This window comes from Salvelinus alpinus, chromosome 9 (assembly GCF_045679555.1).
Source record: "Salvelinus alpinus chromosome 9, SLU_Salpinus.1, whole genome shotgun sequence".
Taxonomy (NCBI): domain Eukaryota; kingdom Metazoa; phylum Chordata; class Actinopteri; order Salmoniformes; family Salmonidae; genus Salvelinus; species Salvelinus alpinus.
The window spans coordinates 70,700,553-70,714,765 of record NC_092094.1 but is presented as its reverse complement, the minus strand read 5'-3'; the positions used below and the strand labels follow the sequence as shown (position 1 = coordinate 70,714,765).

Below are 14,213 nucleotides of genomic sequence, written 5' to 3'. Positions count from 1 at the left end.
GACTGGCTACCCCTCAGAGCCTGGTCCCTCTCTGGGTTTCTTCCTGGGTTCCTGCCTTTCTAGGGAGTTATTCCTAGCCGACGTGCTTCTACATCTGCATTGCTTTCTGTTTGGGGTTTTAGGCTGGGTTTCTGTAGAGCATTTTGTGACATCGGCTGATGTAAAAAGGGCTTTATAAATACATTTGATTGATTAAGACTGTATGAATGACATTTTCTAAAAGAAAAAGAAAAAATATATATATATACATTCTATGTTATGTGTGGGAAATGTAGGCCTAAATCAATATACATTCCTAATTTAAAACAATTTCCCTTTATCTACAGTCGTGGTCAAAAGTTTTGAGAATGACACAAATATAAATTTTCACAAAGTCTGCTGCCTCAGTTTGTATGATGGCAATTTGCATATACTCCAGAATGTTATGAAGCGTGATCAGATGAACTGCAATTAATTGCAAAGTCCCTCTTCGCCATGCAAATGAACTGAATCCCCAAAAACATTTCCACTGCATTTCAGCCCTGCCACAAAAGGACCAGCTGACATCATGTCAGTGATTCTCTCGTTAACACAGGTGCGAGTGTTGATGAGGACAAGGCTGGAGATCACGCTGTCATGCTGATTGAGTTCGAATAAGAGACTGGAAGCTTCAAAAGGAGGGTGGTGCTTGGAATCATTGTTCTTCCTCTGTCAACCATGGTTACCTGCAAGGAAACACGGGCAGTCATCATTGCTTTGCACAAAAAGGGCTTCACAGGCAAGGATATTGCTGCCAGTAAGATTGCACCTAAATCAACCATTTATCATATCATCAAGAACTTCAAGGAGAGCGGTTCAATTGTTGTGAAGAAGGCTTCAGAGTGCCCAAGAAAGTCCAGCAAGCGCCAGGACCGTCTCCTAAAGTTGATTCAGCTGCGGGATCGGGGCACCACCAGTACAGAGCTTGCTCAGGAATGGCAGCAGGCAGGTGTGAGTGCATCTGCATCTGTGAGGTGAAGACTTTTGGAGGATGGCCTGGTGTCAAGAAGGGTAGCAAAGAAGCAACTTCTCTCCAGGAAAAACATCAGGGACAGACTGATATTCTGCTAAATGTACAGGGATTGGAATGCTGAGGACTGGGGTAAAGTAATTTTCTCTGATGAATCCCCTTTCCGATTGTTTGGGGCATCCGGAAAAAAGCTTGTCTGGAGAAGACAAGGTGAGCGCTACCATCAGTCCTGTGTCATGCCAACAGTTAAGCATCCTGAGACCATTCATGTGTGGGGTTGCTTCTCAGCCAAGGGAGTGGGCTCACTCACAATTTTGCCTAAGAACACAGCCATGAATAAAGAATGGTACCAACACATCCTCCGAGAGCAACTTCTCCCAACCATCCAGGAACAGTTTGGTGACAAACAATGCCTTTTCCAGCATGATGGACCACCTTGCCATAAGGCAAAAGTGATAGCTAAGTGGCTCGGGGAACAAAACATTGATATTTTGGGTCCATGGCCAGGAAACTCCCCAGACCTTAATCCCATTGAGAACTTGTGGTCAATCCTCAAGAGGCGGGTTGACAAACAAAAACCCACAAATTCTGACAAACTCCAAGCATTGATTATGCAAGAATGGGCTGCCATCAGTCAGGATGTGGCCCAGAAGTTAATTGACAGCATGCCAGGGCGGATTGCAGACGTCTTGAAAAAGAAGGGTCAACACTGCAAATATTGACTCTTTGCATCAACTTCATGTAATTGTCAATAAAAGCCTTTAACACTTATGAAATGCTTGTAAATATACTTCAGTATTCCATAGTAACATCTGACAAAAATATCTAAAGTTACTGAAGCAGCAAACCTTGAAAATTTATATTTGTGTCATTCTCAAAACTTTTGGGCAGGACTGTATTATAACAATATTTCCAAAAGCCTATTTTAAAAGTCTACCTGCATAATATAGTTCCTCCATGCCGTTGAGGGGCGCATATTCGTCATAAATAAACGCTATCGAAAAACCCGGCCTCTCAGCCATGTTGAGATGTCGCTCAGCGCTGAGAGCTGCAGCCCGCCATTGTGTAGATTCTAAGCTCTGTAGAGAGACAGGGGCACTTGGCTAACTCTCAAATAGACATTTCATATACCCTCCCACTTAAATTAAAAACGAATTAAAATACAAAAGGCTCCAGGGAGAAAGACATGTCAGCCAGCAGCCTTCTTGAACAGGTAAAGAGAGTCACTTTCTGAATATTTACGAGACAAATTTCCATCGAGACGTAGCTAGTTAGGATAACGTTAGCGTGTTCCAGAGGCAGTGACTCTCTGTAGTGCAGTAGGCCTGACCACCTGCTAAAGGACTGACTGGTGAATATACATTTCTTCATTTATTTTTCCCTTCCTCTCTTCTCATAAATCAAACCTTCATGAATCACCTGGACCCAATCCAGAGACCGAAAGGCCAAGGAAACAAAGGTAAGTCATCGTAACATGACAAGTTTGCTGGCTCTGTATGCGGATCTTTTTCGTGTGGTGTGTACGGAAACCCTTTTCTGCGTGTGCAAATGTGATGATAGCTCGCTAGCCAGCCAGATAGCAGGCCACTATCACCAAAGTGCCAATTTCGCTTCTATAGTTGATTGGACATGTGAACAAATTTCCGATAAGTTGGTAGTACTTGCTTAGCTAATCCTTTAGTTTTATTAAATTTACTGTCAGTTGTGCTAATACACAAGTTTGTATTTTGAGGAAATCCGTCAGCGCTAGCTTTAACGCTCGCTAGTTAGTCTGGCTAGCTTGGTAGTTAGATTGTGCTACCTAACTGGGATTACTCTACATTTGCAAACTAGCTCGCTATACATTTCTCAAGTCAGACAGCTAGTTAGTGGCTAACTTGAGCGTTGGTTAAACGCTAGCGACTACCTTAATTGGAACATTTCACGTAAACTAAACCGGTTGTTCCATGTAGTTCCTTAACGCTAGCTGGCTAACCACGCGATTTAAAGGATTCTTCGCGCTCGTGAACATAAGCATGAATTGCCTGCCAATGACACGTCTTCGAGCATGCTGTTCTCACCGTACCAGTAACTTGGCTATTTTCACAATAACCATTACGCTTTAATGTTTTAGTTCAATATTTTGAGGCAACTTTGTTTACTAGCCAGACCTGTTTTCCAGTTTGGCTGTTCGTTTTCAGATTCTGCTCATGTCAGGACGAACTGACACACGTCGGACACAAGTAAAAGTTATGTCATGACCCCGATCACTGATGTTAAATACCAATCGATTGAGTTTGTTCGTCCAAAAGTGCAGCTAGAAACCGTATAGTACAGCAGCACCTCATCGCCTTTTTCCATTCCCATTGGTGGCTGTCAAGATACTTATGCAACTGATTCACTGTAATAAACAGGCCGTTTCGCATGTAGCGATAGTCCTGCAGTTACGTTATTTTTTGGCAGATTCTATATCTAACATATACCGCAGCACCTGATACAACCCGATGCCTGTGGCCTACAGTTACTTGTTTTAAAGGTGGGACAGTAGCTATAGGTCTAGCCAACATGAAAGACAACTGTTGTCCAACTCAACCAATCCAATGCTACCCATTTTAGTGCATTAAAACAGCATATTGTGCAATTTGTGGCAGTGAACTAAAGTTGTGCCATACTAGAGATGTATTATTAAATGTAAGGACTTCCTGATTCTTATTGTCGTCCTACTCACCACCAGCCACAAATATGTAGGCCTATGACTAGTTGTAACTATTTCCACCTCATGCAAACCGATATATCCAGATGTCTTACATTGCTGCCTACTCTTTTCCAGTGCAAAACGGAGCTGTGACCCTAAAGGATACTTTGAATGATGAGTTTGAGCCTTACCTGAACACTCAGGCCAGACAGGTGAGTACCACTTCTATCAGTTTTACTAGGCCACACACTGCTCCTAACATTTGTCTGCTTAGGCTGCCTTATTCATAGCGTTTGTTCAAGTAACATTTTAAAACCGCCTCAGTTTTAATGGAAATTATCAGGGTGATCAACAAGCTGTATGACTCATAGATTACGATGGTAAGCATGCAAAACAGTGATATTTTGCTGTATAGCTTTACAGTAAATTACTTTTATACTGTTGCAATTCATCATATGTCCAATCCAGGGCATTTAGCGCATGAAGAGTCTTCTCTCCTGGTTTACTACGTAGTCCATTTGCTTTCCTAGAATTCCAATTCATAATTAAACTGCCGTTCATCTTGTCGTAACTGCCTCGGTTGGCATCCATCATTGGGTGCCCCTCAGTAGAGTGGGCACTTCCCAGAAAAGTGGGCCACAATGGAAATAATGGAGCCTGTATTCCTCCAGTCAAAGGAATGCTGCATCCTTTTGTTGCGTAGCAATGCCACTTTCTCTTCATAAAGCAGTTCACTGGTGTGAAAATTGCCAGTTGTCCTAGTCTAGGGAGCGACAGAGGCTGAGGGAGATTCAGAAAAGGATGTGATGATTGAAATACAGTCAGCAGTCTAACTAGTGTTCTTCTCTTCCCAGAGCAATGCGTATACGGCCATGTCAGACTCCTACATGCCAAGTTACTACAGCCCTTCCATAGGATTCTCGTACTCCCTGAATGAGGCAACATGGTCCACCGGCGGCGACCCCCCCATGCCTTACCTGGCCTCGTATGGACAGCTGAGCAACGGGGAGCACCACTTCCTGCCCGACGCCATGTTCAGCCAACCCGGCCCGCTGGGCAGTAATCCCTTCCTGGGCCAGCATGGCTTTAACTTCTTCCCCAGTGGCATCGACTTCTCGGCCTGGGGCAACAACAGCTCTCAGGGACAGTCCACGCAGAGCTCTGGCTACAGCAGCAGCTACGCCTACGCGCCCAGCTCGCTAGGGGGTGCCATGATCGACGGACAGTCCCCCTTCACCCAGAACGAGCCCCTCAACAAAGCCCCCGGCATGAACAGCTTGGACAGCTTGGCGGGACTTAAGATTGGCGGTGGTGCTGGGGACATGGGGGCGCCCAAGGTCGTGGGCTCCGGCCTCCCCGGGGGACCCCTGGGCCACAGCCAGGTGTCTGGTGGAGCTCCCAGCATGCCACTGCCCCCCATTGCCCCTGCCAAACCCGCATCCTGGGCAGACATTGCTGGCAAGCCTGCCAAGCCTCAGCCCAAGCTGAAAACCAAAGGGGGCATAGCGGGTACCAACCTGCCCCCTCCGCCCATCAAACACAACATGGACATCGGCACTTGGGACAACAAGGGGAACCTGCCTAAAGCGTCCACCCCACAGCATGCGCCTATCCCCAGCAATGGGCAGCCGCCCAACCAGGCCTCCCCTCAGCCTGGCACCATGGCCGGAGGGACCCCACAACTACAGCTCAGCAACGGACAGTTGGTGGCCCCTTTGGCCCAGCTTGGGCAACACCAGTTCCCCCCGAACGGGCAGCAGGGCATGGGGGGGCAGCTGCAGGTCTCCCAGGGCCCCCCACCCACCACTCAGCCCACTCGCTGGGTCCCTCCACGGAACCGCGCTAACGGCTTTGGGGATGGCGGGGTGGGGCAGTCTCCCCCCAACTCTGGCGTGGGCGGGGTGCCGGTACCTTCGGAGCCCCACCCGGTGCTGGAGAAGCTGCGCCTGGTCAACAACTACAACCCCAAGGACTTTGACTGGAACCCCAAGCAGGGGCGTGTGTTCATCATCAAGAGCTACTCAGAGGACGACATCCACCGCTCCATCAAGTACAACATCTGGTGTAGCACAGAGCACGGCAACAAGCGTCTGGACGCCGCCTACCGCTCGCTGGGTGCTAAGGGCCCCCTCTACCTGCTCTTCAGCGTCAATGGCAGTGGCCACTTCTGCGGCGTGGCGGAGATGCGCTCGCCCGTGGACTACAACACCTGCGCCGGTGTGTGGTCGCAGGACAAGTGGAAGGGGCGCTTTGACGTGCGCTGGATCTTTGTTAAGGACGTTCCCAACAGCCAGCTACGGCACATCCGCCTGGAGAACAATGAGAACAAGCCAGTGACCAACTCGCGGGACACGCAGGAGGTGCCCCTGGACAAGGCACGGCAGGTGCTGAAGATCATCGCCGGCTACAAGCACACCACCTCCATCTTCGACGACTTCTCCCACTACGAGAAGCGCCAGGAGGAGGAGGAGTGTGTGAAAAAGGTAACGGCCTACCCTCCACCCACCTGGGGAAATGAATAAGCCTACACCTTGGGTTGTGTGATTGGGGGGGGGCATGGGGAGCTGTGTGTGTATGTGAAGGTTCTGAGAGCATCTGGAGAGCTAAAAATCTGTTGGGCGTTATGTTGATGTAGATCATCAGTCGTTATGTTGATGTAGATCATCAGTCGTTATGTTGATGTAGATCATCAGTCGTTATGTTGATGTAGATCATCAGTCGTTATGTTGATGTAGATCATCAGTCGGTATGTTGATGTAGATCATCAGTCGTTATGTTGATGTAGATCATCAGTCGTTATGTATGTGTTAATCCTACAATGTGCCATTCCAACAGAAAATGTAGATATGCCATGAACAAAATACAGTAAATTTTATATATATTCAATAAATGCTGACTAGTGTTGATCAGTAGTGTCGGTATTGAATGTATATTTCAAATTCGGTATATTTAATCAATGAGCAATGTCACATTTTTGTTGTGTCAAATGTTATTTGGAATTGATTACTTTTGCATAGGCATTTACAGTTGAAAATGATGCCCTCTTTGAGGTGGGGTTTCTGAAGTTATTTAGGAAGTGGTTCAGATGCTTGGCTCACCAAACCAATGCTCTAGGCCAGTAAGGCCACTATATCCATATATACCATTTTAAAAGGGGGAGCAGAAAGGTTTTTGCAAGAATCAAGTAAACCAAATTTAGTCAACCTAAATGCCAGCAGTCACCCTTGTGCCCACCAAAATCCATTTTGTTGTTGACCTTTTCTAGTGACAACCAAAATAATTAGAATATTCATTATGCGCCGTCTTCTTACAAAGGCTTCTATTCACATATGAAATGCATGTTTACATTGGCCCTTCAGTCTAAATGGCCATGGGCTCCCGAGTAGCGCAGTGGTCTATGGCACTGCATCTCAGTGCAAGAGGCGTCACTACAGTCCCTGGTTCGAATCCAGGCTGTATCACATCCGGCTGTGATTGGTAGTCCCATACGCCGGCGCACAATTGGTCCGCGGTAGGCCGTATATTATAAATAAGATTTTGTGCTTAACTGACATGCCAAGTTAAAGGTTCAATTAAAAGAAAATACAAATATGTATGTTAATCCTTTGTGATGTTGGGAACAAATGCTTGCTCAATGTACTAATGTTGGTGACTTCCACTCACAGCCGTGCAACAACTTGTTTTGAAGATGATATATTGAAGGCCATGTTATCAAAAGCTGTGTAAATAGGATGATGGCATATTCAAATCTTATCCTACAAGGTCTGGATTACTACAGTTTTTCTTTTTTACCTAGGCATTTATTGCACCCACCTGGTGTCCCATATCTAAATCAGTCCCTGGTTAGAAGGGAGGAATGGGGGGGGGGGGCAGTAGGAACTGGTTTTGAGGTACAGATTTGAATCTGACGGCCCTATAGGCTTGCTCAGTTTCTGACTCATTGCCCATCTGTGTATATCATAATAGATTGTCAGAAAGGGGTACGCTCTGTAGTTCTGTAACTCTGTATTACTGACCCTGTTTTTATAGTGACTACAGTGCTTGTTTGTCAGGTCTGAGATGTGGATACGACTTTATTTACACCAAAACATAGGCCTAGTTATTGGGTTATATTAGACAGTCCTGTCTGCTGTGGCAACAATATGTTGCAAATTTACATTCTGCCTTGTATGTTTCCTTCAAGCTTATTTTGCTGAAACACAAATCATGCTTCCCTCTAATAACATTTTATTTTGGAACTTGAGGTGTAGAGTCCTTTCCCATCAGTAACTTCACATTGCATGACTGAGGCTATGTGTGCAAAACAGTCTGCATCATTTACTGCGGCGAGGAAACTGCTCTGCACCTGGGGGTATTTCTCAGGGAAACTCCCCTGTAAATATTTGGAAAAGACTCAATATTTACTAGTTGTCAAAGATCAATGTATAACTGGTATTTTATCAATGAATTAACTATAGCTTCCACTTATCTAGAACAACAAGAGATACGTGTTAATCATAGTTTTGTGGCATACATGTTGATCCAGATTGGTGATAACCACTGATTACTGACTGGTATTGATGGAATATCAACCCGCACTTAGGTTCCGGCTTCAGAGTAGAGCTGAGAGTCATGTGCGCTAGGAAGGTGATATACCTACAACTCAAATGATGAATGATCCTTGCTGTATAACGTAACAATGAAAGAAAATATTGTTTTAGAGCGATCATGGTTGACTCATTTCGTTAAGTTCGTTAAGTTGATGCATGTATGCCTGAGATCGATTGAGGCCTCACATCCTTCCTGTTTTGTTCCAAACTAAAGCCGGATGTTTTGTGTTACCAGGTGGAGATCCAGGGAAGTGAGCCGTACCCCAGCAACCCAAACCCCAGCAGGAGTCATTACAGACTTCAGGTAACATGCCCTAGCGCTCCCACCTACCCCTCGTTCTCTTGGACCAACCTTTTTGTATGGATTTATACTTAATTAGGCCAGGTAGCCTAGTGGTTAAGAGCGTTGGGCCAGTAACCGAAAGGTTGCTGGTTTGAATCGCCGAGCTGACTAGGTGATGTCTGTGCCTTTGAGCAAGGCACTTAACCCTAATTGCTCCTGTAAGTCGCTCTGGATAAGAGTGACTTATTATTGCTGATATTTCCACAGAGGTCAAAATATCACTCTGAAATTGTGAAAATTATCATAATGCCTTTTCAGTTTAAGCTTTTTGAAAAGAACGCCTGGAATTTCAGCTTGTTCAGTTGGGATGGTGTTTTTGGCCCACAACATGACATCAATCTGATTATTCTGACCAATGACCAGTCATTTATTTGCGTACAGTGCCTTCGGAAAGTATTCAGACCCCTTGACTTCTCCCACATTTTATTTTAAAGCCTTATTTTAAAATAGTTTAAATAAATACAAATTTTAAAAATCTGTAATCTACACAATACCCCATAATGTCCATGCGAAAACAGGTTTTTAGCCAATTTATTACAAATAAAAAAAACTTCAATGCCTTGTTGACGGTGCATGTCAGAGCAAAAACCAAGACATGAGGTCGAAGGAATTGTCCGTAGAGCTCCGAGACAGGATTGTGTCGAGGTGCAGATTGGTGGTAGGGTACCAAAATATGTCTGCAGCATTGAAGGTCCCCAAGAACACAGTGGCCTCCATCATTCTTAAATGGAAGAAGTTTGGATCCACAAAGACACTTACTAGAGCTGGCCGCATGGCCAAACCGAGCAATCGGGGGTGAATGGCTTTGGTCAGGGTGGTGACCATGAACCCGATGGTCACTGACCAAGCTCCTCTGAGGAGATTTGAGAAACTTCCAGAAGGACCACCATCTCTGCAGCACTCCACCAATCAAGCCTTTATGGTAGTGGCCAGACGGAAGCCACTCCTCAGTAAAAGGCACATGACAGCCCGCTTGGAGTTTTCCAAAAGGCAACTAAAGGATTCTCAGACCATGAGAAACAATATACTCTGGTCTGATGAAACCAAGATTGAACTCCTTGGCCTGAATGCCAAGTGTCACGTCTGGAGGAAACCTGGCACCATCCCTATGGTGAATTGTGGTGGTGGCAGCATTATGCTGTGGGGATGTTTTTCAGCTGCAAGGACTGAGAGACTAGTCAGGATCGAGGCAAAGATGAACGGAGCAATGTACAGAGATCTTTGAAAACCTGCTCCAGAGCGCTCAGGACCTCAGACTGGGGGGCAAAGGTTCACCTTCCAAAAGGACAACAGCCAAGACGACACAGGAGTGGCTTCGGGGCAAGTCTTTGAGTGGCCCAGCCAGAGCCTGGAATTGAGTCCGGACTTGAACCCGATCGAACATCTGGAGAGACCTGAAAATAGCTGTGCAGCTACGCTCCCCATCTAACCTGACAGAGCTTGAGAGGATCTGAAGGGGAGAAACTCTACAAATACAGGTGTGGCAAGCTTGTAACATCATACCCAAGAATACTCAATGCTGTAATCATGCCAAATGTGTTTCAAGTACTGAGTAAAGGGTCTGAATACTTATGTAAATGAGAAATTTCAGTTTATTTATTTTTTATAAATTAGCAAATATTTCTAAACCTGTTATTGTGTGTCGATTTGAGGTGGGGGGAGACTATTTAATACATAAAAATGGGTCTGTAACGTAACATTTTTTAAGTCGAGGTGTCTGAATACGTACAGTGCCTTCGGAAAGTATCCGGACTTGAAATGGGTAAATTTTTCTGAGCACATATTTTTTTTGACATGACTAAGAACACTGGGAAGTCAGCTCTAATTGAAACATTTTGGAGAAAGTATTCCCACGCATAAGACACGTGATCGTATACTAATTTAAGCAAGGTTTGAAATTTGTATGTTTTACTCACATATTATATCGGTTTGGGCTTCTTGCGGTCCATTTGCAGTCTACAAATAATTTGTCATTGTTTCGGCACCCGACCATCCGCGCAAGAAAGACGGTCCGCGGCTGATCCTTGTTGACCCCTGTTCTGGAGTCTAGACGATCCTTTCCGCCAAGCAGGGCTGTGTACATGAACATACTGAATATAAATGTAACCTGCAACAATTTCAATGATTTTACTGAGTTACAGTTCATATAAGGAAATCAGTCATTAGGCCCTAATCTATGGATTTCACTTAACTGTGAATACAGATATGACTGTATTCCCAGATACCTTAACAACCAGTCAGTATCTGCTGTGACCACCATTTGTCTCATGCAGTGCGACATCTCCTTCGCATAGAGTTGATCAGGCTGTTAATTGTGGAATGTTGTCCCCCATGAATTTGCAGGATATTGGAGAGAACTGGATCACATAGATCCAGAGCATCCCAGACATGCTCAATGGGTGACATGTCTGAGTATGCAGGCCATGGAAGAACTGGGACATTTTCAGCCCTGTTTCAGATCATGCAGTTCTCTGTTAATGGCTCTGGTAGTCATTCCTTCAGTCAGCATGCCAATTGTACACTCCCTCTAATTGAGACATCTGTAGCATTATGACACAACTGCACATTTTACAGTGGCTTTTTATTGTCCCCAGCACAAGGTGCGCCAGTGTAATGATCATACGGTTTAAGAATCGGACCCTTAAAAAAAAAAAAAAAAAAAAACTATTATTGTCTAAAATGACATATCTAATTGCCTGAACAAGGATATGCATGTTCTTGATTCCATTTGAAAGGATACACTTTGAAGTTTGTGGAAAAGTTAAATTAATGTAGCAAATTTTAGCTTTGGTTCCATCTATTCCAGGTTAGGTGCAATTTAGATTTTGGCCACTAGATGAAAGCAGTGTATGTCCAGTTTTAAACTGATTCAATGAACTATTGTATTTCTATTCAAAATGTTGTATCAAGACTGCCCAAATGTGCCTAATTGGTTTATTAATACATTTTCAAGTTCATAACTGTGCACTCTCCTCATACAATAGCATGGTGTTCTTTCATTGTAATAGCTACTGTAAATTGGACAGTGCAGTTAGATTAACAAGAATTGAAGCTTTCTACCCATATCAGACATGTCTATGTCCTGGGAAATGTTCATGTTACTTACAACCTCATGCTAATCACATTAGCCTACGTTAGCTCAACCGTCCTGCGCGGGGGGGGGGGGGGTGACTCCAATCCTGTTGAGGTTAATCAGCTTCTTGAAATGCCACACCTGTCAAGTGGATTGATTATCTTGGCAAAGAATGGCTCACTAACAGCGACGTAAACAAATTTGTGCTGAACATTTGAGAGCAATAAGGTTTTGGTGCATATTGAAATTATCTTAAATCTTTTATTTTAGCTCATGAAAAATGGGACCAACATTTTACATGTTGCGTTTTAATATTTTTGTTCAGTGTACCTAACTTCGTTGCTAACTTATAAAAATGAGCTACCAAACCCGCTTTGGTTAACTCTGAGGTCCCTCTGTGACCAATTTAGGGAAATCCTTTAATTTTAGGGCCGTCCATTGTCGGAATAACCTACAAAATTCCTTGCATCTTGATTCCCTGGTGTTGCGAGGGTAGTTTTTAGGCCTCTGTTACCTCAAATCCTCAATGAATTCATTCTCGATTGTAGTGTATTTGTTGAAGTTGTGCTTTGTTTAATTTGTATTTTATTTGTAATGTTAATTTTCACCCTGTTTGTGGAAATGTTTACTCGGGGTGCCATTGGGAATGAGGCCATGGTCTCAATTGGGCTCCCCTGAATAAATAAAAGTTTTATATATTTAAAATAACATTTCACTATACACTGCACATAGATTTTGGTGCATGCCAGAATGATCTATAACATTCTGAAAAGCCCTAAATCTCTGAAGTGTATGTTGTGTTTTGATGTGAGTCCCCATACTGAACTCTTCTTGTTTTCTCTGTGTCCCACAGGAGCGCCAAGGACGTGTCAAGTAACAGTTACTGCTTTGGGCAAAAGACTGCAATAGCCCCCACTTTCCACTCCATCTCACATTCAGATCTTTCAAGAAATGCAAAATGGAGGGGGAAATTAACCAAGGACAAAAAAAACGACTAAATGAAAACTTTCTTGATTTCTTTTTACTTTAAAAGACTTACTTCGAACTTGTAGTAAAAGAAAAAGAAATTGTTATTCATAGGACTACAACATAATACATAGCATCCTTAGGTGAATCTCTTTTGCCCCACCCAACCCCATTCTACTACATATGCTTTTTTTCTGGTATGCTTTTAAAAAATAATAATATTATTATTATTTTTAACAATGATCATCTGTTTTTACAGTCCGAGAGCAAGTCTGTAATTCTTCTTACGTAAAATTCTAGTGGAAATGTTTAGTGTCTACGCTACTATTAGTGCCCGAAAGTCAAGGCAGGCCATTTGTTTAATTTCTTTGTAAATCCCTCCATCCTGTGGAAGATTAATGGATTCAATCAGGATGCAGACGGGGTCTCTTCAGTGGATATTTGTCGTTGTGGGTACTGTCATCTCACCCTGCAAGGAGTTTGTTTCCAATGCTTCTGTCATAAAAAAGGAGAACTGAAATGAATGTTCGAGATGACCCTGTTTTTTGGGGGGTAAGGTTTGGGGGAATTGAAAGTAAAAACATTATTACGTTTAGAGCCTTGGTCATTGTATAATTATTTTATAGTGTACAATTGTACAAAACGGGCCCTGTTTCCAGTCCTCTTTCTTGGACCTGTTCAGTAATGTTGCTTTTCTCTTGCCATTTTTGTTTCTTCCTCCCCTTCCGTTTTCTTAAAGACCACGCTGACAAAGTGGCCTCGCCCCGACTCTTTCTATTAATCAGTTCAAAGTAATAAATGTGGTATACTCAGCAAGAACATGTGCGTTCCCCTCGTTTGACTGTAAGCGCTTGTCATGCTGTGTGCTTCCTTTTTCTGTATTTAAAGGTAAATGAATGTTTTATTACTTGGTAATTAAGCCCTATACCCTCGCACTTAATTCTACCCCAAACACCCCTCTTGCACCACTAACCACCTTTATCCCATCCACAATGTCCCCTCTTCTCTTTCCCCTCCCCTGCTGGCTGCTCAACCATAACACCACCACTACCCTTGCAGAATGTCAATGTTGGTGGAAAAAAATAAGTTCCTCGTTCAAAAACGACTGGCTTTTATCTGTGGCATAATAAAGATGCTCCACAAAAGTCCAGCTTGCTATTTTCTCTTCTTGAAACTAAGCTATGGGGGTTTTGGTGAGGGCAGTGTTCATGTATTAGGCCAGTAGAATCTTGAGTGGTAGGTGTTTTCTATGTGCTGCTGTTGTCATACTTGTTGCGATCTTGTCATTGTGCTCAACTCTGCATCTGTAACTACATTTCGGGTCACTCAACTGGAGGCATTGGAGTGAATTTCAGCCTACATTTTGGGTATTTCAGTTAAGGGAGATTTGGCTTTTGTAAGTGGCAATGCTGAAGATGTAGGCTTATTTTATGATGCCGTCTTGCTGTTGAATATGTTAGTAAAACAACCGGCGTATAGCATTAGCACAGACATGAGAAACATGCTTTCCGTATCTTGAGTTCCCTTAAGTGCAGGGTCACTCGGTAGGACTTTGTTTGGGGTCATCAGTATGCAACGTT

The 14,213-nt window shown here is 43.8% G+C and overlaps 1 protein-coding gene across 1 annotated transcript; it reads left to right on the top strand.

Annotated features, from left to right (window-relative positions):
• Nucleotides 1-1,999: 1,999 nt before the first annotated feature.
• Nucleotides 2,000-13,781, top strand: LOC139530555 (YTH domain-containing family protein 2-like). Its single transcript, XM_071327074.1, has 6 exons — nucleotides 2,000-2,201; nucleotides 2,423-2,447; nucleotides 3,798-3,874; nucleotides 4,517-6,145; nucleotides 8,487-8,555; nucleotides 12,521-13,781. Exons 1-6 carry the CDS (start codon nucleotides 2,175-2,177, stop codon nucleotides 12,542-12,544), a joined length of 1,851 nt encoding a protein of 616 aa, XP_071183175.1. The 5' UTR covers nucleotides 2,000-2,174; the 3' UTR covers nucleotides 12,545-13,781.
• The last annotated feature ends 432 nt before the right edge of the window (nucleotides 13,782-14,213 follow it).

Bases quoted from the DNA above. Each gene is read 5' to 3' on its own strand.
- LOC139530555 (XM_071327074.1), top strand. From the start codon at position 2,175: ATGTCAGCCAGCAGCCTTCTTGAACAG. The intron at 3,875-4,516 runs GTGAGTACCACT...TTCTCTTCCCAG, and splicing joins TGAACACTCAGGCCAGACAG to AGCAATGCGTATACGGCCAT. The intron at 8,556-12,520 runs GTAACATGCCCT...TGTGTCCCACAG, and splicing joins GGAGTCATTACAGACTTCAG to GAGCGCCAAGGACGTGTCAA.